Source organism: Patiria miniata, unplaced genomic scaffold (genome assembly GCF_015706575.1).
Source record: "Patiria miniata isolate m_02_andy unplaced genomic scaffold, ASM1570657v1 HiC_scaffold_3, whole genome shotgun sequence".
NCBI lineage: Eukaryota > Metazoa > Echinodermata > Asteroidea > Valvatida > Asterinidae > Patiria > Patiria miniata.
This window is the reverse complement of record NW_024037069.1, coordinates 22988415-23016084: the sequence shown is the minus strand read 5'-3', so window position 1 is coordinate 23016084 and position 27670 is coordinate 22988415. Positions and strand designations below refer to the sequence as shown.

Genomic DNA, 27670 nt, shown 5'->3' with positions numbered 1-27670 from the left:
CTTGAGGATTCCGTCAGTATTGGTTACAGCTAGTACACACAACGTGTAGTACACAGTTATGTCAATTTACCATTCCCATGCCGTTACAAACAAGAATGTAAATAGTACATACATGTATGTAAGTACGATGACATACATTGTATTGTCAGTTTCCATGCTGTAAAAGTTAAGAACAGGGTCAACTTCTGAAGAAAGTCACAAACCTGACCGTCTTGATATCCATGCACCATGCAATCGTCCATGGGTTGGGGATAAAAGTGTAGGCACTGACTGTCTGTATTGCCCAACCCATTGAGGGCACTTTCCTATGGAACTGTGGGAGATACTCGCGTATTTTCTGTTGCCACCAGCTTGAAGATATTGTTCCAAACATGTATCTAAAGTTTCAGAGTCGCGCTGAACCAAAAGCATATGGTCGATTCAAACAGACTTTGGTTTCAGACATGTATGCAAGCTTTATGCATGAATTTTCCATTGGCTAGAGCGACATTCAAAATCAAGCTGCTCTTCAGTCATTCAAAAAACTGCAGCGAACATTCTTTCAAGAAAATTTGCTCCCAACTCTTTCAAATGCCAAACTTTATTCCAATCTTTAAGTCAAATATAAAAGTTAAAGGGCCTAAGGTCTTGATCCAAGCAGGACTTTTGCCTGTGACAAAGGTCCAGCTAGGATTGGAAATTTAGGCTCTCTGTTTTGAAATGTTATATTTCCCGTCAATCCGGTCAGTAAGCTTTTTCCATCAGATTTATTCAATGTGACTCCAGAACACAAGTCTAAAACACGTGTAAAACTTACTTTCCAAAAATGCATTTTCCCAAGTTTAACATGTTAAAGTCCCCTTATCAGTAAAAAGAAATCAAATTGGCTAGGGAAAAAAAAACATGCAATGAAAAGTGAGAGGGGCCATGCCAGTTATGTTATTACCCCTTCGCTATCGCTGAGATTGACACCGTCGATGTCCTCTTCCTTGGAGTTGTAGTAGACGGCCTTCCGCTTGTCTTTCCTTACAAACTCCTTAAAGGAAAAAGGATTGTTGGGGTCTTCGTCTTTATCCTCAGCTTGATCTGCAAAAGTTTAGAAAAAAAAGGACCAGATAGATCGTGACACATCACTTATTTGTTGTCATTATTTGCAACCCCCCTGTAGAAACAGAAAGCAATGGTCTAAAAACTTTTGAACATTCACCAGCCACTTTATATGCTCAAATAATTGAGGCGAAGCCACCAATTTCAAGGCAAAACAAACAATAACAGAAAAAAAAACAAATGAACAACCTAATCCTAAGTATCATACAATCTTAAGTAAAGTATCTTACCAGACATTTCCTACATAAAGACCACAGATGCTTAGACATACATGTACTGTTTTTTTTTCTGTGCACTGTCCAAAATTTGTCTTGGGCCTTACGTCACCTCACACTTTACTACAGAGAAGTTGCACTGACATCACCTTACTTAAAACTAATTAATACTAACCAGCTAACATACCATCTCTTTCCTGCCTTAGAAACAGATGTTAAAGCTTGATGATACATGCATTCGCACTTCACTGGTTCTGTAGACGATGACCGACCTTAGCAACTCAATATGCAAATTTTCATGCACATCCCTAAAAAAACCACAAAATCCTTAACTTTTGCCTGTACTGACCTCTGTTGTGACTGCCTTCTCTGACCGATTTGCTCTGGGTTTTGGGCTTTTTTCTAATCCTGAACTTGTAGAGCGAAGTCATGTCGGCACCACGCACGACAGCAGGTTAAATCCACGGAGCAGCTTAGAGGGTGTATGGTACTGCTGATTGATCTGGCATTGTTCATAGTGACGGCACACGCAAGACTACTGGAGATCGAGCCCAGGCAGGAGTGAGTTCAGCGAGTCGTCCCGCCGGCTTTCGGGGGACTTTATTTTTTAAAGCGCCTGGCGAATCCCACTAGGCATTGCTGACACTCACTGCCTAGTCATCAGCCTGTGTGCGTGTCTTGCAAAGCCAGACAGAGAGAGACACACAAGAGGGTTGAAAGGGGAGAGGGGGGGGGGGGTCGAGTTGGCCAGGAGCAAGGGAAAGGAAGCCAAAATGTGAGTCGGCCTGCCTAATTATGCGGCAACTCTCAGGATATTGATGGACAAAGCGGATGCAGGAAGCTGCTGCATTGGGAATTAGCGAGCCTAGATTGAGCCGAGAAGTGCATGTCAATGCCTTTAAGAGGGTATGGTGATTGGTGGGGCAGGGGGGGGGGGGGGGGAGGTGTGGGGCGAGGGAGGGGGGGGGGGGAGAGGTGGTGATCAAGGATGTTGATAATTGATCTACGTGTAGAGCTACAAATCTCTATAGCTCCGTAGCCATTGGTCACATTTTGAGGACTACTGCTAGGAGAGTAGAGGTTTGAAGTTATGGCGGTAAAATTAACATTTCCTGCTGACATTTGCGAGACCAACTTGACTCACCGAACACAAGGTAGGCCTACAATAAAGTCATTTTTTGGAAATGGCAATTGTTATGGCAGTAGTCATGGTAGTAATGCATTCAACACTGGCTACTGTACGGTGTAAAGTCACAGCGAGGCAACCAGACATCGCACAACAATACATCATGGGCGTAGCCAGGATTTTTTTAGGGGGGGGGGAGGGGCAAAACACAATTGTTCCCCCAAATCCTTGTACTTTCTCTAGCATATTCTCACTTTATCATTTTTTCGATGGTGGGCGGGGAGACATTTGCCCCCCCCCACCCAAATTGACACCCCTGTAGATGCCCATTTTGTTAAATGTATATTAAATTAATATCAAAGTATGACTTCAGACCTCTTTTTCTTATCTTTTTTTTCCTCCCCCCTCTCGACGCCCATGCAATACATGTATCTCAAATTAACATACTGTTCAAAATGGTTTTACCGCTCACTAGATTACAAATTGCATGACTACAATTGTACCGCTGAGTACTAGTGGCTTGAGTTCAACTTCAAGTCTCCTTCAACTATCTTTTTGTTTTTTTGGTTTCTCCCAATTGATGTGAATGTGCTTTGATTGGTCACCTGACCAATCACAGGGCACTTTGATTGGTCATCAATCAAAGTGCCCTGTGATTGGTCTGTCTGATGCTTGCCTGGAAACAGTCTAGCCAGAGCCATGCACAAGTCTACTTTTCTTGAATTAAAAATGGCAGCCTCAAACAAGGCGTTTGTGACAAGGATGTTTCCCTTTGTTTGTGACAAAGGTGAAATTTCTCTTTTTTTCCCAAAGGTATGTAAACCTTACCACCACTATTTGTATTTCCAATTCCCACTGAAGCCTACAGAGGCGCGCATAAGGCAGTTTGAAGACTGTTTTGGGGGTGGAATCTGAAGATTTTGATTGGGGGTACGAGCATGACGAGTGAAAATGGTAAAAAAAAATATTAGTAACGCAATACGGCTACTACTAACTATCGCCCGACCATGTCCAAATGTTAAAAAAGGCGATTCGTAGAGTCCTAGTTAATCAGAGAGGGATAACAATTAACATGTCCTAAAAAGTGAAATTTAGCAGGGAAAATATTGAGGCGATCGTGTAGTGTAGGGCCCGGTTCTACTATAAGGGAACAAATCCACTTTAAAATTAGGGTGTGGGTATTTTGCGGAACTTGCAGAACGTGCAGAACTCTGCGGAACTCTGCAAAATTGTTAATAAAACACTAAATTAAGATGAAATACTGGCTTTAAAAGTACAACAAGCGACAAATCTCATTATTAAGTCTCAAAATCGTCACATTCTACCCTTAAATAAATTGAAAATAAAAGATTTCCCACCTGTTTGTGCCGTCGTATAATAATTGTGTGTAGTATTTGCAGAACAGTGCAGAACACATGCTGTACAGGGATACATGCCGTTTACAAACCAAGGGTGCAGCTTTGACTCAGTGCTCTGTGAAGCACGTGTTTTAAACAGTTGATAGGGGGATAATGTACCGCTGCAGAACGAATTCTGCAGAAGTAACATTATGGAATAATCGTAATGTTTTATTTGCAATGTCAACAATTGTCTTATATCCTGCACAAGTTTATGGGAAGGCCTTCTGTATCAATAGTTCCATGTTTTACCCAGGCAACGCAATCAATGGGTATGGGCCTCCGAGAGTTTCGCGTTTTACACAGGCAGAATCAAAATTAAAAATCATCACAATGTTTTAATTTTAATCTGGATAAGTGTAAGGGTTATTTGTCCAAATAGGCCTATTGCAGGGTATGTGCAGTATACGCGTACTGGCTCCGATACAGTAGGAGGGGGCATCTTTAGCGCTGCAGAACCAACATTAAAAATCGTCACAATCTTTTAATTTTAATCTTGATGAATGTATTATATTCTCAACAACTCCTCTGATTTTTTTCTTTCGGAAATTCACCCGGGAAGACCTTTGAAAATGAGAGTTCCGCGTTTTACCCACCTAGGTTTTTTTTTGTCCAAACAGGCCTATTGCACGGTATATGCAGTATACGCGTACTGGCTCCGATGCCGTAGGAGGGGGCATATTTATCGCTGCAGAACCAACATTAAAAATCGTCACAATGTTCTAATTTTAATCTGGATAAATGTATTATATTCTCAACAACTCCTGTGATTTTTTTCTTTCCGAAATTCACCAGGGAAGATTTTTTAAAATGAGAGTTCCGCGTTTTACCCACCTAGGTTTTTTTTTTGCAAATAGGCCTATGCACGTTATGTGCAGTATACGCGTACTGGCTCCGGTGCCGTAGGAGGGGGCATCTTTAGCGCTGCAGAACCAACATTAAAAATCGTCACAATCTTTTAATTTTAATCTGGATAAATGTATTATATTCTCAACAACTCCTCTGATTTTTTTCTTTCCGAAATTCACCCGGGAAGATCTTTTAAAATGAGAGTTCCGCGTTTTACCCACCTAGTTTTTTTGTGCAAATAGGTCTATGCACGGTATATGCAGTATACGCGATACTGGTTCCGATGCCGTAGGAGGGGGCATCTTTAGCGCTGCAGAACCAACATTAAAAATCGTCACAATATTTTAAATTTAATCTGGATAAGTGTATTATATTCTCAACAACTCCTCTGATTTTTTTCTTTCGGAAATTCACCCGGGAAGACCTTTTAAAATGAGAGTTCCGCGTTTTACCCACCTAGGTTTTTTTGTCCAAGTAGGCCTATGCACGGTATGTGCATTATACGCGTACGTACTCTGATGCTGTGGGAGGGGGCATCTTTAGCGCTGCAGAACCAACATTAAAAATCGTCACAATCTTTTAATTTTAATCTGGATAAATGTATTATATTCTCAACAACTCCTGTGATTTTTTTCTTTCCGAAATTCACCCGGGAAGACCTTTTAAAATGAGAGTTCCGCGTTTTACCCACCTAGGTTTTTTTGTCCAAGTAGGCCTATGCACGTTATGTGCAGTGTACACGTACTGGCTCCGATGCCGTAGGAGGGGGCATCTTTATCGCTGCAGAACCAACATTAAAAATCGTCACAATCTTTTAATTTTAATCTGGATAAATGTATTATATTCTCAACAACTCCTCTGATTTTTTTCTTTCCGAAATTCACCCGGGAAGACCTTTTAAAATGAGAGTTCCGCGTTTTACCCACCTAGGTTTTTTTGTCCAAGTAGGCCTATGCACGTTATGTGCAGTGTACACGTACTGGCTCCGATGCCGTAGGAGGGGGCATCTGTATCGCTGCAGAACCAACATTAAAAATCGTCACAATCTTTTAATTTTAATCTGGATAAATGTATTATATTCTCAACAACTCCTCTGATTTTTTTTCTTTCCGAAATTCACCCGGGAAGACCTTTTAAAATGAGAGTTCCGCGTTTTACCCACCTAGGTTTTTTTTGTCCAAGTAGGCCTATGCACGTTATGTGCAGTGTACACGTACTGGCTCCGATGCCGTAGGAGGGGGCATCTTTAGCGCTGCAGAACCAACATTAAAAATCGTCACAATCTTTTAAATTTAATCTGGATAAGTGTATTATATTCTCAACAACTCCTGTGATTTTTTTCTTTCGGAAATTCACCCGGGAAGACCTTTTAAAATGAGAGTTCCGCGTTTTACCCACCTAGGTTTTTTTGTCCAAGGAGGCCTATGCACGTTATGTGCAGTGTACACGTACAGGCTCCGATGCCGTAGGAGGGGGCATCTTTAGCGCTGCAGAACCAACATTAAAAATCGTCACAATCTTTTAAATTTAATCTGGATAAGTGTATTATATTCTCAACAACTCCTGTGATTTTTTTCTTTCCGAAATTCACCCGGGAAGACCTTTTAAAATGAGAGTTCCGCGTTTTACCCACCTAGGTTTTTTTGTCCAAGGAGGCCTATGCACGTTATGGGCAGTGTACACGTACTGGCTCCGATGCCGTAGGAGGGGGCATCTTTAGCGCTGCAGAACCAACATTAAAAATCGTCACAATCTTTTAATTTTAATCTGGATAAATGTATTATATTCTCAACAACTCCTCTGATTTTTTTCTTTCAGAAATTCACCCGGGAAGATCTTTTAAAATGAGAGTTCCGCGTTTTACCCACCTAGGTTTTTTTGTCCAAGTAGGCCTATGCACGTTATGTGCAGTGTACACGTACTGGCTCCGATGCCGTAGGAGGGGGCATCTTTAGCGCTGCAGAACCAACATTAAAAATCGTCACAATCTTTTAATTTTAATCTGGATAAATGTATTATATTCTCAACAACTCCTCTGATTTTTTTCTTTCGGAAATTCACCCGGGAAGACCTTTTAAAATGAGAGTTCCGCGTTTTACCCACCTAGGTTTTTTGTGCAAATAGGCCTATGCACGGTATGTGCAGTATACGCGTACTGGCTCCGATGCCGTAGGAGGGGGCATCTTTAGCGCTGCAGAACCAACATTAGAAATCGTCACAATCTTTTAATTTTAATCTGGATAAATGTATTATATTCTCAACAACTCCTCTGATTTTTTTCTTTCCGAAATTCACCCGGGAAGACCTTTTAAAATGAGAGTTCCGCGTTTTACCCAACTAGGTTTTTTTTGTCCAAGTAGGCCTATGCACGTTATGTGCAGTGTACACGTACTGGCTCCGATGCCGTAGGAGGGGGCATCTTTAGCGCTGCAGAACCAACATTAAAAATCGTCACAATCTTTTAATTTTAATCTGGCTAAGTGTATTATATTCTCAACAACTCCTCTGATTTTTTTCTTTTGGAAATTCACCCGGGAAGACCTTTTAAAATGAGAGTTCCGCGTTTTACCCACCTAGGTTTTTTGTGCAAATAGGCCTATGCACGGTATGTGCATTATACGCGTACGTACTCTGATGCTGTGGGAGGGGGCATGTTTATCGCTGCAGAACCAACATTAAAAATCGTCACAATGTTTTAATTTTAATCTGGATAAATGTATTATATTCTCAACAACTCCTGTGATTTTTTTCTTTTGGAAATTCACCCGGGAAGACCTTTTAAAATGAGAGTTCCGCGTTTTACCCACCTAGGTTTTTTTGGTCCAAGTAGGCCTATGCACGTTATGTGCAGTGTACACGTACTGGCTCCGATGCCGTAGGAGGGGGCATCTTTAGCGCTGCAGAACCAACATTAAAAATCGTCACAATCTTTTAAATTTAATCTGGATAAGTGTATTATATTCTCAACAACTCCTGTGATTTTTTTCTTTCCGAAATTCACCCGGGAAGACCTTTTAAAATGAGAGTTCCGCGTTTTACCCACCTAGGTTTTTTTGTCCAAGGAGGCCTATGCACGTTATGGGCAGTGTACACGTACTGGCTCCGATGCCGTAGGAGGGGGCATCTTTAGCGCTGCAGAACCAACATTAAAAATCGTCACAATCTTTTAATTTTCATCTGGATAAATGTATTATATTCTCAACAACTCCTCTGATTTTTTTCTTTCAGAAATTCACCAGGGAAGATCTTTTAAAATGAGAGTTCCGCGTTTTACCCACCTAGGTTTTTTTGTCCAAGTAGGCCTATGCACGTTATGTGCAGTGTACACGTACTGGCTCCGATGCCGTAGGAGGGGGCATCTTTAGCGCTGCAGAACCAACATTAAAAATCGTCACAATCTTTTAATTTTAATCTGGATAAATGTATTATATTCTCAACAACTCCTCTGATTTTTTTCTTTCGGAAATTCACCCGGGAAGACCTTTTAAAATGAGAGTTCCGCGTTTTACCCACCTAGGTTTTTTTGTCCAAGTAGGCCTATGCACGTTATGTGCAGTGTACACGTACTGGCTCCGATGCCGTAGGAGGGGGCATCTTTATCGCTGCAGAACCAACATTAAAAATCGTCACAATCTTTTAATTTTAATCTGGATAAATGTATTATATTCTCAACAACTCCTCTGATTTTTCTCTTTCAGAAATTCACCCGGGAAGACCTTTTAAAATGAGAGTTCCGCGTTTTACCCACCTAGGTTTTTTTTGTCCAAGTAGGCCTATGCACGTTATGTGCAGTGTACACGTACTGGCTCCGATGCAGTAGGAGGGGGCATCTTTAGCGCTGCAGAACCAACATTAAAAATCGTCACAATCTTTTAAATTTAATCTGGATAAGTGTATTATATTCTCAACAACTCCTGTGATTTTTTTCTTTCGGAAATTCACCCGGGAAGACCTTTTAAAATGAGAGTTCCGCGTTTTACCCACCTAGGTTTTTTTGTCCAAGGAGGCCTATGCACGTTATGGGCAGTGTACACGTACTGGCTCCGATGCCGTAGGAGGGGGCATCTTTAGCGCTGCAGAACCAACATTAAAAATCGTCACAATCTTTTAATTTTAATCTGGATAAATGTATTATATTCTCAACAACTCCTGTGATTTTTTTCTTTCCGAAATTCACCCGGGAAGACCTTTTAAAATGAGAGTTCCGCGTTTTACCCACCTAGGTTTTTTTGGTCCAAGTAGGCCTATGCACGTTATGTGCAGTGTACACGTACTGGCTCCGATGCCGTAGGAGGGGGCATCTTTAGCGCTGCAGAACCAACATTAAAAATCGTCACAATCTTTTAAATTTAATCTGTATAAGTGTATTATATTCTCAACAACTCCTGTGATTTTTTTCTTTCCGAAATTCACCCGGGAAGACCTTTTAAAATGAGAGTTCCGCGTTTTACCCACCTAGGTTTTTTTGTCCAAGGAGGCCTATGCACGTTATGGGCAGTGTACACGTACTGGCTCCGATGCCGTAGGAGGGGGCATCTTTAGCGCTGCAGAACCAACATTAAAAATCGTCACAATCTTTTAATTTTAATCTGGATAAATGTATTATATTCTCAACAACTCCTCTGATTTTTTTCTTTCAGAAATTCACCCGGGAAGATCTTTTAAAATGAGAGTTCCGCGTTTTACCCACCTAGGTTTTTTTGTCCAAGTAGGCCTATGCACGTTATGTGCAGTGTACACGTACTGGCTCCGATGCCGTAGGAGGGGGCATCTTTAGCGCTGCAGAACCAACATTAAAAATCGTCACAATCTTTTAATTTTAATCTGGATAATGTATTATATTCTCAACAACTCCTGTGATTTTTTTCTTTCCGAAATTCACCCGGGAAGACCTTTTAAAATGAGAGTTCCGCGTTTTACCCACCTAGGTTTTTTTTGTCCAAGGAGGCCTATGCACGTTATGGGCAGTGTACACGTACTGGCTCCGATGCCGTAGGAGGGGGCATCTTTAGCGCTGCAGAACCAACATTAAAAATCGTCACAATCTTTTAATTTTAATCTGGATAAATGTATTATATTCTCAACAACTCCTCTGATTTTTTTCTTTCAGAAATTCACCCGGGAAGATCTTTTAAAATGAGAGTTCCGCGTTTTACCCACCTAGGTTTTTTTGTCCAAGTAGGCCTATGCACGTTATGTGCAGTGTACACGTACTGGCTCCGATGCCGTAGGAGGGGGCATCTTTAGCGCTGCAGAACCAACATTAAAAATCGTCACAATCTTTTAATTTTAATCTGGATAAATGTATTATATTCTCAACAACTCCTCTGATTTTTTTCTTTCGGAAATTCACCCGGGAAGACCTTTTAAAATGAGAGTTCCGCGTTTTACCCACCTAGGTTTTTTTGTCCAAGTAGGCCTATGCACGTTATGTGCAGTGTACACGTACTGGCTCCGATGCCGTAGGAGGGGGCATCTTTATCGCTGCAGAACCAACATTAAAAATCGTCACAATCTTTTAATTTTAATCTGGATAAATGTATTATATTCTCAACAACTCCTCTGATTTTTTTCTTTCAGAAATTCACCCGGGAAGACCTTTTAAAATGAGAGTTCCGCGTTTTACCCACCTAGGTTTTTTGTGCAAATAGGCCTATGCACGGTATGTGCATATACGCGTACGTACTCCGATGCTGTGGGAGGGGGCATCTTTATCGCTGCAGAACCAACATTAAAAATCGTCACAATGTTTTAATTTTACTCTGGATAAATGTATTATATTCTCAACAACTCCTGTGATTTTTTTCTTTTGGAAATTCACCCGGGAAGACCTTTTAAAATGAGAGTTCCGCGTTTTACCCACCTAGGTTTTTTGTGCAAATAGGCCTATGCACGGTATGTGCAGTATTCACGTACTGGCTCCGATGCCGTAGGAGGGGGCATCTTTAGCGCTGCAGAACCAACATTAAAAATCGTCACAATCTTTTAATTTTAATCTGGATAAGTGTATTATATTCTCAACAACTCCTGTGATTTTTTTCTTTCGGAAATTCACCCGGGAAGACCTTTTAAAATGAGAGTTCCGCGTTTTACCCACCTAGGTTTTTTGTGCAAATAGGCCTATGCACGGTATGTGCAGTATACGCGTACGTACTCCGATGCTGTAGGAGGGGGCATGTTTATCGCTGCAGAACCAACATTAAAATCGTCACAATCTTTTAATTTTAATCTGGATAAGTGTATTATATTCTCAACAACTCCTCTGATTTTTTTCTTTCCGAAATTCACCCGGGAAGACCTTTTAAAATGAGAGTTCCGCGTTTTACCCACCTAGGTTTTTTGTGCAAATAGGCCTATGCACGGTATGTGCAGTATACGCGTACTGGCTCCGATGCCGTAGGAGGGGGCATCTTTAGCGCTGCAGAACCAACATTAAAAATCGTCACAATCTTTTAATTTTAATCTGGATAAATGTATTATATTCTCAACAACTCCTCTGATTTTTTTCTTTCCGAAATTCACCCGGGAAGACCTTTTAAAATGAGAGTTCCGCGTTTTACCCACCTAGGTTTTTTTTGTCCAAGTAGGCCTATGCACGTTATGTGCAGTGTACACGTACTGGCTCCGATGCCGTAGGAGGGGGCATCTTTAGCGCTGCAGAACCAACATTAAAAATCGTCACAATCTTTTAATTTTAATCTGGATAAGTGTATTATATTCTCAACAACTCCTCTGATTTTTTTCTTTTGGAAATTCACCCGGGAAGACCTTTTAAAATGAGAGTTCCGCGTTTTACCCACCTAGGTTTTTTGTGCAAATAGGCCTATGCACGGTATGTGCAGTATACGCGTACTGGCTCCGATGCCGTAGGAGGGGGCATCTTTATCGCTGCAGAACCAACATTAAAAATCGTCACAATCTTTTAATTTTAATCTGGATAAGTGTATTATATTCTCAACAACTCCTCTGATTTTTTTCTTTTGGAAATTCACCCGGGAAGACCTTTTAAAATGAGAGTTCCGCGTTTTACCCACCTAGGTTTTTTGTGCAAATAGGCCTATGCACGGTATGTGCAGTATACGCGTACTGGCTCCGATGCCGTAGGAGGGGGCATCTTTAGCGCTGCAGAACCAACATTAAAAATCGTCACAATCTTTTAATTTTAATCTGGATAAATGTATTATATTCTCAACAACTCCTCTGATTTTTTTCTTTCCGAAATTCACCCGGGAAGACCTTTTAAAATGAGAGTTCCGCGTTTTACCCACCTAGGTTTTTTTGTCCAAGTAGGCCTATGCACGTTATGTGCAGTGTACACGTACTGGCTCCGATGCCGTAGGAGGGGGCATCTTTAGCGCTGCAGAACCAACATTAAAAATCGTCACAATCTTTTAATTTTAATCTGGATAAATGTATTATATTCTCAACAACTCCTCTGATTTTTTTCTTTTGGAAATTCACCCGGGAAGACCTTTTAAAATGAGAGTTCCGCGTTTTACCCACCTAGGTTTTTTGTGCAAATAGGCCTATGCACGGTATGTGCAGTATACGCGTACTGGCTCCGATGCCGTAGGAGGGGGCATCTTTAGCGCTGCAGAACCAACATTAAAAATCGTCACAATGTTTTAATTTTAATCTGGATAAATGTATTATATTCTCAACAACTCCTGTGATTTTTTTCTTTCCGAAATTCACCCGGGAAGACCTTTTAAAATGAGAGTTCCGCGTTTTACCCACCTAGGTTTTTTTGGTCCAAGTAGGCCTATGCACGTTATGTGCAGTGTACACGTACTGGCTCCGATGCCGTAGGAGGGGGCATCTTTAGCGCTGCAGAACCAACATTAAAAATCGTCACAATCTTTTAATTTTAATCTGGATAAATGTATTATATTCTCAACAACTCCTGTGATTTTTTTCTTTCCGAAATTCACCCGGGAAGACCTTTTAAAATGAGAGTTCCGCGTTTTACCCACCTAGGTTTTTTTGTCCAAGTAGGCCTATGCACGTTATGGGCAGTGTACACGTACTGGCTCCGATGCCGTAGGAGGGGGCATCTTTAGCGCTGCAGAACCAACATTAAAAATCGTCACAATCTTTTAATTTTAATCTGGATAAATGTATTATATTCTCAACAACTCCTCTGATTTTTTTCTTTCCGAAATTCACCCGGGAAGACCTTTTAAAATGAGAGTTCCGCGTTTTACCCACCTAGGTTTTTTTGTCCAAGTAGGCCTATGCACGTTATGTGCAGTGTACACGTACTGGCTCCGATGCCGTAGGAGGGGGCATCTTTAGCGCTGCAGAACCAACATTAAAAATCGTCACAATCTTTTAATTTTAATCTGGATAAATGTATTATATTCTCAACAACTCCTCTGATTTTTTTCTTTCCGAAATTCACCCGGGAAGACCTTTTAAAATGAGAGTTCCGCGTTTTACCCACCTAGGTTTTTTTTGTCCAAGTAGGCCTATGCACGTTATGTGCAGTGTACACGTACTGGCTCCGATGCCGTAGGAGGGGGCATCTTTAGCGCTGCAGAACCAACATTAAAAATCGTCACAATCTTTTAATTTTAATCTGGATAAATGTATTATATTCTCAACAACTCCTCTGATTTTTTTCTTTCCGAAATTCACCCGGGAAGACCTTTTAAAATGAGAGTTCCGCGTTTTACCCACCTAGGTTTTTTTGTCCAAGGAGGCCTATGCACGTTATGTGCAGTGTACACGTACTGGCTCCGATGCCGTAGGAGGGGGCATCTTTAGCGCTGCAGAACCAACATTAAAAATCGTCACAATGTTTTAATTTTAATCTGGATAAATGTATTATATTCTCAACAACTCCTGTGATTTTTTTCTTTCCGAAATTCACCCGGGAAGACCTTTTAAAATGAGAGTTCCGCGTTTTACCCACCTAGGTTTTTTGTGCAAATAGGCCTATGCACGGTATGTGCAGTATACGCGTACTGGCTCCGATGCCGTAGGAGGGGGCATCTTTATCGCTGCAGAACCAACATTAAAAATCGTCACAATCTTTTAATTTTAATCTGGATAAATGTATTATATTCTCAACAACTCCTGTGATTTTTTTCTTTTGAAATTCACCCGGGAAGACCTTTTAAAATGAGAGTTCCGCGTTTTACCCACCTAGGTTTTTTGTGCAAATAGGCCTATGCACGGTATGTGCAGTATACGCGTACTGGCTCCGATGCCGTAGGAGGGGGCATCTTTAGCGCTGCAGAACCAACATTAAAAATCGTCACAATCTTTTAATTTTAATCTGGATAAATGTATTATATTCTCAACAACTCCTCTGATTTTTTTCTTTCCGAAATTCACCCGGGAAGACCTTTTAAAATGAGAGTTCCGCGTTTTACCCACCTAGGTTTTTTTTGTCCAAGTAGGCCTATGCACGTTATGTGCAGTGTACACGTACTGGCTCCGATGCCGTAGGAGGGGGCATCTTTAGCGCTGCAGAACCAACATTAAAAATCGTCACAATCTTTTAATTTTAATCTGGATAAGTGTATTATATTCTCAACAACTCCTCTGATTTTTTTCTTTTGAAATTCACCCGGGAAGACCTTTTAAAATGAGAGTTCCGCGTTTTACCCACCTAGGTTTTTTGTGCAAATAGGCCTATGCACGGTATGTGCAGTATACGCGTACGTACTCCGATGCCGTAGGAGGGGGCATCTTTATCGCTGCAGAACCAACATTAAAAATCGTCACAATCTTTTAATTTTAATCTGGATAAATGTATTATATTCTCAACAACTCCTGTGATTTTTTTCTTTTGGAAATTCACCCGGGAAGACCTTTTAAAATGAGAGTTCCGCGTTTTACCCACCTAGGTTTTTTGTGCAAATAGGCCTATGCACGGTATGTGCAGTATACACGTACTGGCTCCGATGCCGTAGGAGGGGGCATCTTTAGCGCTGCAGAACCAACATTAAAAATCGTCACAATCTTTTAATTTTAATCTGGATAAATGTATTATATTCTCAACAACTCCTCTGATTTTTTTCTTTTGGAAATTCACCCGGGAAGACCTTTTAAAATGAGAGTTCCGCGTTTTACCCACCTAGGTTTTTTGTCCAAATAGGCCTATGCACGTTATGTGCAGTATACACGTACTGGCTCCGATGCCGTAGGAGGGGGCATCTTTAGCGCTGCAGAACCAACATTAAAAATCGTCACAATCTTTTAATTTTAATCTGGATAAATGTATTATATTCTCAACAACTCCTCTGATTTTTTTCTTTCCGAAATTCACCCGGGAAGACCTTTTAAAATGAGAGTTCCGCGTTTTACCCACCTAGGTTTTTTGTGCAAATAGGCCTATGCACGGTATGTGCAGTATACACGTACTGGCTCCGATGCCGTAGGAGGGGGCATCTTTAGCGCTGCAGAACCAACATTAAAAATCGTCACAATCTTTTAATTTTAATCTGGATAAGTGTATTATATTCTCAACAACTCCTGTGATTTTTTTCTTTTGGAAATTCACCCGGGAAGACCTTTTAAAATGAGAGTTCCGCGTTTTACCCACCTAGGTTTTTTGTGCAAATAGGCCTATGCACGGTATGTGCAGTATTCACGTACTGGCTCCGATGCCGTAGGAGGGGGCATCTTTAGCGCTGCAGAACCAACATTAAAAATCGTCACAATCTTTTAATTTTAATCTGGATAAGTGTATTATATTCTCAACAACTCCTGTGATTTTTTTCTTTCGGAAATTCACCCGGGAAGACCTTTTAAAATGAGAGTTCCGCGTTTTACCCACCTAGGTTTTTTGTGCAATTAGGCCTATGCACGGTATGTGCAGTATACACGTACTGGCTCCGATGCCGTAGGAGGGGGCATCTTTAGCGCTGCAGAACCAACATTAAAAATCGTCACAATCTTTTAATTTTAATCTGGATAAGTGTATTATATTCTCAACAACTCCTGTGATTTTTTTCTTTGGAAATTCACCCGGGAAGACCTTTTAAAATGAGAGTTCCGCGTTTTACCCACCTAGGTTTTTTGTGCAAATAGGCCTATGCACGGTATGTGCAGTATACGCGTACTACTCCGATGCCGTAGGAGGGGGCATGTTTATCGCTGCAGAACCAACATTAAAAATCGTCACAATGTTTTAATTTTAATCTGGATAAATGTATTATATTCTCAACAACTCCTGTGATTTTTTTCTTTGGAAATTCACCCGGGAAGACCTTTTAAAATGAGAGTTCCGCGTTTTACCCACCTAGGTTTTTTGTGCAAATTGGCCTATGCACGGTATGTGCAGTATTCACGTACTGGCTCCGATGCCGTAGGAGGGGGCATCTTTAGCGCTGCAGAACCAACATTAAAAATCGTCACAATCTTTTAATTTTAATCTGGATAAATGTATTATAATCTCAACAACTCCTGTGATTTTTTTCTTTCGGAAATTCACCCGGGAAGACCTTTTAAAATGAGAGTTCCGCGTTTTACCCACCTAGGTTTTTTTGTCCAAACAGGCCTATTGCACGGTATGTGCAGTATACGCGTACTGGCTCCGATGCCGTAGGAGGGGGCATCTTTATCGCTGCAGAACCAACATTAAAAATCGTCAAAATGTTTAATTTTAATCTGGATAAATGTATTATATTCTCAACAACTCCTGTGATTTTTTTCTTTCCGAAATTCACCCGGGAAGACCTTTTAAAATGAGAGTTCCGCGTTTTACCCACCTAGGTTTTTTGTGCAAATAGGCCTATGCACGGTATGTGCAGTATACGCGTACTGGCTCCGATGCCGTAGGAGGGGGCATCTTTATCGCTGCAGAACCAACATTAAAAATCGTCACAATGTTTTAATTTTAATCTGGATAAGTGTATTATATTTTCAACAACTCCTGTGATTTTTTTCTTTCGGAAATTCACCCGGGAAGACCTTTGAAGATGAGAGTTCCGCGTTTTACCCACCCAGGTTTTTTTGTGCAAATAGGCCTGTTGCACGGTATGCGCAGTATACGCGTACTGGCTCCGATGCTGTAGGAGGAGGGGCATCTTTCATTTTCGTTCATTTTCCCGAGGCGAAAATAGAATGTCCATGGATCACCTGTAAAATAGCTGTTTACTATGTGTGTAAATATGTAAATTCTAAATTCATAAATTTGATTTTTAGCCAATATCTCGGTCAATATTGCAGCTAATGTTGACAGAAGGGTTTTTGATAAGCAGTAATGATCAAAGTTTATTTTATGCCATCATGTTCAAAATAAACTGTAATTTTGGCTGAAATTGAATATAATATTGGCTGAAAATCAAATTTTTGATAAACCGGCAATTTAGAATTTACATATTTTCATGCCAAAGACACACATGGTTACTTCGTGAATGGTCTTCTTATGATATCTGACCCTCAAAACACGGGTTTAGACACCTTACTTGTGTAGTTAAGTGCAATATTGGCCGAGATATTGGCTAAAAATCAAATATCTGATAAACCAACACTTTATAATTGACATATTTTCATGCCAAAGACACACATTATTACTTCGTGAATGGTCTTCTAATGATACTTGACCCTCAAAACATGGGTTTAGACATGTGCTATGTTTGCCGAGATATGCCAAAAACATGACTTTCCGGTATTAGCGGCTCTAATTTGCATTTTCCTATGCCACAGACATATGTGGTCACTTCCAGAATAGTTTTATTGTGATCTCTGACCTTGAAAACATGGGTTTAGACACCTAGTTCGTTCAGTTATCTGCAATATTGGCTGAGATATAATTAAAATAGATTTTTCGGTAATGGCGGCACTAATTTGCATTAAAACAATACGTGGGACATTTTTTGAATTTTTTTAACTTAGCAAATCGTTTTCTACGCATTTTTTCTGATCTAGAAACGTTGATTAAAAATTGATTTCTGAGGGTGCACGATACCCCCCTTTTCCGACTAAACTAATGTCTACATTTTCAACATTGATTTTCTGAGGACCCCCCCCCCCCCAAAAAAAAACCCGACCTCAATTCGCCCCTGCGGGCATGTACATAAAATTATCGGTTCCGTACCGTTGTGAGTGACGTGTTTACCGCTGTAGAAGTAACCTTTACAGCGATCGCAAAGTTTTGTAACTGTACACTAATGTTGATAATTGTCTCATATTTGTCAGTATCATAATTATCTATGTCTATTTTCAGCGCGTCACCGCGTATTTTTAATGGGCGCAGCCCTAGAAAAATCTGTAGACTGATGCAGCCCAACATGTACATTAGTGCAAAGGTCATCGCTACTTTGTCAGTTTCCGACCTGACTTTTCCGCAAAAGATTCGAATAGAAAAAGCGCCTTTTTTTTGGAGGGTTACAGACGCCCAAAATATCACAAACAACGTCGACAGCTGCTTATCTGCAGCCAATGTGCTCACAACGTCAGGGGGCAACTCGCATATTCTTGTGGAAATGTATGTTCTTCTTTTTATCGCACCCATTATGACAAGTCGCTAAGCAAACAAATGCTAACCTTCATGCCGTTTGGGGGTTTCAGCTGCATTTTCATTATTAAAACGCTAATGTCAGATCTCTCTCTAACGTTTATATTAAGTGTTTTACCTGAAAGACAAAATCGCTCACTTTTAGGATTAATTGAAGGGGACCTGAAATTACGATTCTAGTCAACTGTCTTTACTTTCTTGGGGTCATTTTGCACGCTGTAGCAATTACATCGTTTGCTACTTTTGTGGTGTGCATGTCATTTCATGCGGGTAAGCTTCGCACTGTTATCTTAAACAGACCATGGACGTACCTTTAGCTCCATATTGGACAGACTAAGGAGTGACTGTGCAGGGTCAAACCTGACAATAAAGCGCGTAATCGGACTTGTGTAACTTAATTATTAAGCTTGTCAGTTTGGAATAGTTGGATGACCATAAAACGGGGACAGAATGTCTGTGGCACTGCCTATAATTGGTCATTAAAGACAATGGAAAGAACGGTTTACATGCAGGAACTCATGTCAACCTGGGGGTGATTTATAACCCAGCTTGTTACAAGTGTCCATGATTGTTTATTAACATGCATGCGATCAGACAGCGTTCCATGCTCCAGGGTCCGTTGATGTTGGTTGTGTGTGTCTTCACAGATTAACCCTCAATCTTCTTTTTCTTTAGAAACGAGTTCCTATTATCTACAATTTTTTGGAAATGAGATTTCGCCTAAATGCTTATGTAAAGAATGGTTTTCATCCACATGTCTGGCATAGGGGACACCAAGATTGTAAAGTGGTCGGTAAAGACGGTGATGGTAAAGGGTCATGAGGGAAAATGTTCGTTTAGATCGCGCAAGGCATGATGGGAAACAACATGGCGCAGCCCTTAGACAACCCTATTGAAATTGTGTACACTAAGGTTTGTTTGTGTCTGATTCTGCGCGTTCGGCATACACTTATTCTCATCTTTTTGGGGGCTAATATTTCACAACCTGCGTTGGCGCGATTTTACCGCGATAGGTCAATTCTGAGTGCCGTAGATAGTTGGGACGGGAGTGAAGTCTTTTCTTTTCTATATCTTTGGAGATAATTGACATATCGCGATAGAATCGCGATAGAATTGCGTGAACGCAGCTTGTGAAATATTGTCCAAGTACATAATATATATAAATGGACGCGGAACGCGCAAAATATGTGATCAACAAAAATCAAATAAGTGTTCAAAAACACCCTTAGGTTGAGTCTTAAGTGGCGTGGCTAACTCGCAAACGGTGATAGCTAAATTCAATATAGCTCTATAGGTGCAGGCCATTAAATCGGTCCGAAATTGCCAACGCCGGCCAAATCACGATTCGCATGCCCTCATTGAGCATATTGTGGGCCATGAACTTGAGCGTTTGTTGGTGGAAGCCGTGCAGAGGACTGCGAGCTTGTATTTTTGTAAAATGTGGATGATGATTATGCACTAAAATGGCTCTATTTTTCACTGGAGCGTAGGCGACCATTTTAAAAAAGGGCAATGGGCTTCAGCACTGCTTTTAGGGGTCATCAGCTTTGGATGGAATTTTCTCCCAAAAGTCATTGTTCCCCCCCCCCCCCCCAAACTTAACCGAAAATGAGAGATGATGAAATAAGCTTTCATTTGAGGTACGTGTTGAACACCTCATACACTTAAGAGTATTTTTTATGAATTTCTGAAGTAGGGTAATTTATCATTGGGGTCCATGAAAACTTATTTACTGGTGTGCAACCCTATGAACATGACGCAAGTACACATTTTGGTCACGTGGTCAGTGTGGCAACTGCTTGGGATGTTTAGGGCAATACCTGGCGATCTTTTGATTTGTAATCAAAGTGTCACATAGATCTTCGGATTTTTTTTGTAGATTTTTGTTAACCACAAGCACTATTTCATACTTTGTAAATTTAACCCTAAAGGGGCCGGGTTATTTTAACCATCTCTCAGCCGGGGGATTCCGCCCCCCCCCCCCCCCCCCCCAGATCTCGGCTATCGAGTGACGAACAGTTTTGAAACTCGGTTCATGCATACAGCAATTCTTCATGAACATACCCAAGAAATTTCATGACCAAATGTCAAAGTGTTTTGAAATCCTGGCTAATTACTTATTCATATGTATGAATGGTAATTCTGGTCTGTGTACACGAAGGGTATATGGGAAAATTCAGGGTTTTTTTCTTATTTAAGGATCGAAATTGTCAGTTGTTTGTTGAAGATCTTGAGAGGAAATTACTTTTTTTGAGAAGTATATTATTTTGTTTACTTGGTTCCTTTTCTTCTATGTACCAGCTTAAAAACTAAATCGCGACTTTATCATTTTGAACCGGGAGATTTGTAGTGAGCCATTTCTCGCCGTTACATTGATAGTTTTCATTGGTGCTGCTTGCGTTTAGTCTGTTCGAAGCAGTGTTGAGTTTGCCTTTGTCAAATGTTTTCCTCTTTCATGTATTATGTGAAATAATTTATTGAAAATGAAATCTATAGTTTCAGTTCTTTTGAATTTTTGGTTTTTAATGTGAATTTTTTGTCGTCTATAGTTTTGCAACATTTTGCTTTAACTTTCTTATTTTTTTCTCTTGCTTTGCTATAGACACATTTTTTGTGCTTGTTTGGATCATGGTTCACCTTATCCCGCTTTTGATGAGCAATTTTTAGTGTTGTTTTAATGTAATTCTCTCTCTTTGATTGAATTCTTTTGAGAAGTTTCTTAGTCGTTTTCAACCTTGGTGTTGTGCAAGGATATACATTTGTTTGGCCTTGTTTTCTTAAGAAACAAGGTTGAAAGCTCATTTCAATGCTAGATTTGTAACGCTTTTTCTTGTACATTTTCATAGGTGTTAACTTTTCCTTAATTATTTTACCTTGTGCTCCCATTTTTTTGGTTTCACACCGCTCAATGGCCTATGGCCTAGTGCAAATAGTTGGGAGCCTGTTCAGTTATTTTATGATGTGCTAATCCAAGAGTTGGGGGATTGTCTCCCACTTCGTTTTTATCTTCGAAGTCGTTTATTGTCCCTGATAATTCATTACCTTTTTTTCTAATATGTTTTCTCTTTTGTAACTTTACAGACTTCATTATATGTAAAGACTAAAAAAAGGTACAACCTTAAGCCAGAAACACAAACTAAAAGCAAAGGCCAAAAAAATTAATTAAGAATGGTGCTTTTGATTAAAGAGTTTATTCTTTGGAGTTGGTTAATTGTCTTTGATTTTACGTTTATTGTATTATTATCAATTCTTTTTGTTCCTCTTTGTTGAAATATTTTTGTCGGTTTGGTCTCCTATCTCCATTAATTAAGTGTCCTCGAGACTTTTCCCTTCCAAGATCCTGAGTTTAGTTAAATTTGGGTAGTTAATCCCCATAGAGTCTGTTTAGTGCGAGTTCGCAATACTGTGTCAGTTTGACAGGTTACAAGTGCTAAATGCGACCGGAAAACGGCTGCTACCCCCATTCCGCCTTAAAGTAAAAAGAATACACATCATGCATGCATTACACAAAATAGTTTTGAAGGACATTTTGGTCAGTCGTCCTTCAAACATCTCACATGAATGGAACAAGTTTTAAAATATTATAGGAAAATGCGTGTTATACTACTTTGAGATGACTTCGAAAAAAATAAACTTGGGGCTTGACTTGACTTTTTGAAAAAATGACTGGAGACTTTACTTGACTTGTAAAACAAATGAATTGAGACTTGATTTGACTTGCTAAAATTTGTATTGGGACTCGACTCGACTTGGACAGAAATGATTTGGTTAAAACTCTGTAATTATTGAAACAAAGGCTATCTACGATCGAATTTAAAAACAATACAACGTAATCTTTAATACCCGTAATATTTTTTTAATTAATGGAGAGACGCTGCAATCTGTCAGCAGACTACAAACATGGGTGAATGCACTTTCGTTCTCTTAATATGAAACGTTTCTTGTACACGTGATTGTGATTTCCCGTCTTCATAATTACCAAACCTTGTTAGCAAACTGGTTGAACACGAAGCATTTACAACGGCGCAAGTGATCTGTAATCAAACTAATCCATTGTCCTGTCAACTTCAGTCCATCTTGAAATAGTTTATAGAAAACAGAGGCAGCCGTAATCTGAAAAGAAAACAGAGAGTGACCACCTGCAGATAATCCATGACAAGCTACATCAAAAAGTGCGCATGCGCATGTTGCTGTATGGAATTGCACGCACTAGACTTTAAGAAGTTTTTTTAATCTATATTACCATCATCATTGTGTATCGTGCCCTCATCTAGAGTTCATCGGCTCCTACAAATGTCCTTTTTCTGCAAGTTTACATGTCTAAAATTTGCACCTTGACCAATCTGACAGGATTTCGGGTATGTTTTGTGCAGGAGTAATCACCTCCCCTGAGCCTATTTCTACTGTTTTTAGACATTACAGTGTCTGTTCCTTCATGGTTGCTTGCTATATGACCATGGTATGACTGAGTGGATCGATAAGTGACGAACTTCTTCTGTGCGGTGTGTTCCTCCATGCTCCATCCATCATTGTGCATGTTCCATCATGCCCATGTTCTCAAAGTACGTTTCGCCATATTCTCTCGGTAAGTACCGTTTCAGGCACAATTGCAGAATACCCCGCCACTCGATCTATCCACCTCGTAGCCGGGAGTTTCACATTCAACATACATTGATGACTTTTTGTTTTTCTCCCATCCCCCCCCCCACCGAGTTTTTATCCCGAATAGTTCAACACCACCTTTCTTTTTTAGCTTGAAGTTTGCAGTCGTTGATCGGTCAATGAGATTGTGTTAACACATTCGATCGTATTGTGTTGCCTGTGTGTGATTTGAGGCATGTCAGGCAGTACATAAATAATGCATTTTCTGAAGTTATCTTATTTCATATTTTATGTTGCAGGGTTTGTAGCGCGTATTGATTTGTCAGGGTATATAATACGCATATAGTAAATATATGAAAAAGGTAATTGAATCGATTTCACAAGAAGGATGCGTATGTGATCATGATGTGATCAAGTTTCTTTTTGGCCATTGCTTTGTTATGGTTTGCATTTTTCATGTATTTCGTTATTAAATAACCCTGGAAAATGCATATTGTATGCGAAGACGGGCGTTAAAAAGTGAAGTCCACTAGAACTACAAACTGGGAACCAGTTTGTATTCGGCGGTTGCTTGCTCATTGTTGAAAACATTTTTTTTTCTTGTGTATTCAATATCGGAATCTAAATCTTAAACTTCATTCACGCTTGCTTTCAATCTTCCCTGAAAAATATCGTGTCCACTATTAACCACAAAGTTGGACACGGATTATTCCATTCTGCCATAATTTTTTTGGTTGGTAATACGTTGAATGGTATACCCTGAACGGGGGTCAGACCAGTCGACCGTGCAATAGGCCAATTTGCAAAAAAAACCTAGATGGGTAAAACGCGGAACTCTCATTTTAAAAGGTCTTCCCGGGTGAATTTCCAAAAGAAAAAAATCACAGGAGTTGTTGAGAATATAATACATTTATTCAGATTAAAATTAAAACATTGTGACGATTTTTAATGTTGGTTCTGCAGCGCTAAAGATGCCCCCTCCTACGGCATCGGAGCCAGTACGTGAATACTGCACATACCGTGCATAGGCCTATTTGCACAAAAAACCAAGGTGGGTAAAACGCGGAACTCTCATTTTAAAAGGTCTTCCCGGGTGAACTTCCAAAAGAAAAAAATCACAGGAGTTGTTGAGAATATAATACATTTATCCAGATTAAAATTAAAAGATTGTGACGATTTTTAATGTTGGTTCTGCAGCGCTAAAGATGCCCCCTCCTACGGCATCGGAGCCAGTACGTGTATACTGCACATACCGTGCAATAGGCCTATTTGCACAAAAAACCAAGGTGGGTAAAACGCGGAACTCTCATTTTAAAAGGTCTTCCCGGGTGAATTTCCAAAAGAAAAAAATCACAGGAGTTGTTGAGAATATAATACATTTATCCAGATTAAAATTAAAAGATTGTGACGATTTTTAATGTTGGTTCTGCAGCGCTAAAGATGCCCCCTCCTACGGCATCGGAGCCAGTACGTGTATACTGCACATACCGTGCAATAGGCCAATTAGCACAAAAAACCTAGGTGGGTAAAACGCGGAACTCTCATTTTAAAAGGTCTTCCCGTGTGAATTTCCAAAAGAAAAAATCACAGGGGTTGTTGAGAATATAATACATTTATCCAGATTAAAATTAAAAGATTGTGACGATTTTTAATGTTGGTTCTGCAGCGCTAAAGATGCCCCCTTCTACGGCATCGGAGCCAGTACGCGTATACTGCATATACCGTGCAATAGGCCTGTTTGGACACAAAAAACCTAGGTGGGTAAAACGCGGAACTCTCATTTTAAAAGGTCTTCCCGGGTGAATTTCGGAAAGAAAAAAATCACAGGAGTTGTTGAGAATATAATACACTTATCCAGATTAAAATTAAAAGATTGTGACGATTTTTAATGTTGTTTCTGCAGCGATAAAGATGCCCCCTCCTACGGCATCGGAGCCAGTACGTGTACACTGCACATAACGTGCATAGGCCTACTTGGACAAAAAAACCTAGGTGGGTAAAACGCGGAACTCTCATTTTAAAAGGTCTTCCCGGGTGAATTTCGGAAAGAAAAAAATCAGAGGAGTTGTTGAGAATATAATACATTTGTCCAGATTAAAATTAAAAGATTGTGACGATTTTTAATGTTGGTTCTGCAGCGCTAAAGATGCCCCCTTCTACGGCATCGGAGCCAGTACGCGTATACTGCATATACCGTGCAATAGGCCTGTTTGGACACAAAAAACCTAGGTGGGTAAAACGCGGAACTCTCATTTTAAAAGGTCTTCCCGGGTGAATTTCGGAAAGAAAAAAATCAGAGGAGTTGTTGAGAATATAATACACTTATCCAGATTAAAATTAAAAGATTGTGACGATTTTTAATGTTGGTTCTGCAGCGCTAAAGATGCCCCCTCCTACGGCATCGGAGCCAGTACGTGTACACTGCACATACCGTGCATAGGCCTACTTGGACAAAAAAAACCTAGGTGGGTAAAACGCGGAACTCTCATTTTAAAAGGTCTTCCCGGGTGAATTTCGGAAAGAAAAAAATCACAGGAGTTGATGAGAATATAATACATTTATCCAGATTAAAATTAAAAGATTGTGACGATTTTTAATGTTGGTTCTGCAGCGCTAAAGATGCCCCCTCCTACGGCATCGGAGCCAGTACGCGTATACTGCACATACCGTGCAATAGGCCTATTTGGACAAAAAAAACCTAGGTGGGTAAAACGCGGAACTCTCATTTTAAAAGGTCTTCCCGGGTGAATATCGGAAAGAAAAAAATCACAGGAGTTGTTGAGAATATAATACATTTATCCAGATTAAAATTAAAAGATTGTGACGATTTTTAATGTTGGTTCTGCAGCGATAAACATGCCCCCTCCTACGGCATCGGAGCCAGTACGTGTACACTGCACATAACGTGCATAGGCCTACTTGGACAAAAAAAACCTAGGTGGGTAAAACGCGGAACTCTCATTTTAAAAGGTCTTCCCGGGTGAATTTCGGAAAGAAAAAAATCACAGGAGTTGTTGAGAATATAATACATTTATCCAGATTAAAATTAAAAGATTGTGACGATTTTTAATGTTGGTTCTGCAGCGATAAACATGCCCCCTCCTACGGCATCGGAGCCAGTACGTGTATACTGCACATAACGTGCATAGGCCTGTTTGGACAAAAAAACCTAGGTGGGTAAAACGCGGAACTCTCATTTTAAAAGGTCTTCCCGGGTGAATTTCCGAAAGAAAAAAATCAGAGGAGTTGTTGAGAATATAATACATTCATCCAGATTAAAATTAAAATATTGTGACGATTTTTAATGTTGGTTCTGCAGCGCTAAATATGCCCCCTCCTACGGCATCGGAGCCAGTACGCGTATACTGCACATACCGTGCAATAGGCCTATTTGGACAAAAAAACCTAGGTGGGTAAAACGCGGAACTCTCATTTTAAAAGGTCTTCCCGGGTGAATTTCGGAAAGAAAAAAATCACAGGAGTTGATGAGAATATAATACATTTATCCAGATTAAAATTAGAACATTGTGACAATTTTTAATGTTGGTTCTGCAGCGCTAAATATGCCCCCTCCTATGGCATCGGAGCCAGTACGCGTATACTGCATATACCGTGCAATAGGCCTGTTTGGACACAAAAAACCTAGGTGGGTAAAACGCGGAACTCTCATTTTAAAAGGTCTTCCCGGGTGAATTTCCGAAAGAAAAAAATCAGAGGAGTTGTTGAGAATATAATACATTCATCCAGATTAAAATTAAAATATTGTGACGATTTTTAATGTTGGTTCTGCAGCGCTAAATATGCCCCCTCCTACGGCATCGGAGCCAGTACGCGTATACTGCACATACCGTGCAATAGGCCTATTTGGACAAAAAAAACCTAGGTGGGTAAAACGCGGAACTCTCATTTTAAAAGGTCTTCCCGGGTGAATTTCGGAAAGAAAAAAATCACAGGAGTTGATGAGAATATAATACATTTATCCAGATTAAAATTAGAACATTGTGACAATTTTTAATGTTGGTTCTGCAGCGCTAAAGATGCCCCCTCCTACGGCATCGGAGCCAGTACGCGTATACTGCATATACCGTGCAATAGGCCTGTTTGGACACAAAAAACCTAGGTGGGTAAAACGCGGAACTCTCATTTTAAAAGGTCTTCCCGGGTGAATTTCCGAAAGAAAAAAATCACAGGAGTTGTTGAGAATATAATACATTCATCCAGATTAAAATTAAAAGATTGTGACGATTTTTAATGTTGGTTCTGCAGCGCTAAAAATGCCCCCTCCTACGGCATCGGAGCCAGTACGCGTATACTGCACATAACGTGCATAGGCCTACTTGGACAAAAAAAACCTAGGTGGGTAAAACGCGGAACTCTCATTTTAAAAGGTCTTCCCGGGTGAATTTCGGACAGAAAAAAATCAGAGGAGTTGTTGAGAATATAATACATTTATCCAGATTAAAATTAGAACATTGTGACGATTTTTAATGTTGGTTCTGCAGCGATAAATATGCCCCCTCCTACGGCATCGGAGCCAGTACGCGTATACTGCATATACCGTACAATAGGCCTATTTGGACAAAAAAAACCTAGGTGGGTAAAACGCGGAACTCTCATTTTAAAAGGTCTTCCCGGGTGAATTTCGGAAAGAAAAAAATCACAGGAGTAGATGAGAATATAATACATTTATCCAGATTAAAATTAGAACATTGTGACAATTTTTAATGTTGGTTCTGCAGCGATAAATATGCCCCCTCCTACGGCATCGGAGCCAGTACGCGTATACTGCATATACCGTGCAATAGGCCTGTTTGGACACAAAAAACCTAGGTGGGTAAAACGCGGAACTCTCATTTTAAAAGGTCTTCCCGGGTGAATTTCCGAAAGAAAAAAATCAGAGGAGTTGTTGAGAATATAATACATT

The 27670-nt window shown here is 40.2% G+C and overlaps 1 protein-coding gene and 1 long non-coding RNA gene across 3 annotated transcripts in view; both read right to left on the bottom strand.

The window, feature by feature from the left end:
- Positions 1-27670, bottom strand: part of LOC119737845 — a 52973-nt gene that overhangs the window by 18324 nt on the left and 6979 nt on the right. Inside the window, exons 1-2 of one of the 2 annotated variants that reach the window (XM_038212471.1) lie at positions 1651-2122; positions 926-1065 (exon numbers count right to left, since the gene is read on the bottom strand). In XM_038212471.1, coding sequence (XP_038068399.1) covers positions 926-1065; positions 1651-1732 — 222 coding nt within the window. In that variant the 5' untranslated portion in view covers positions 1733-2122. Of the gene's footprint in view, positions 1-925; positions 1066-1650; positions 2123-27670 lie in introns of those variants that run through there. The other variant, XM_038212470.1, reaches the window with a different exon arrangement.
- On the bottom strand, positions 3598-3976 carry LOC119737846. The gene is made up of 2 exons (XR_005272411.1): positions 3786-3976; positions 3598-3648 (listed from the first exon to the last, which is right to left on the bottom strand). It is a non-coding gene; the product is annotated as an uncharacterized LOC119737846 (long non-coding RNA).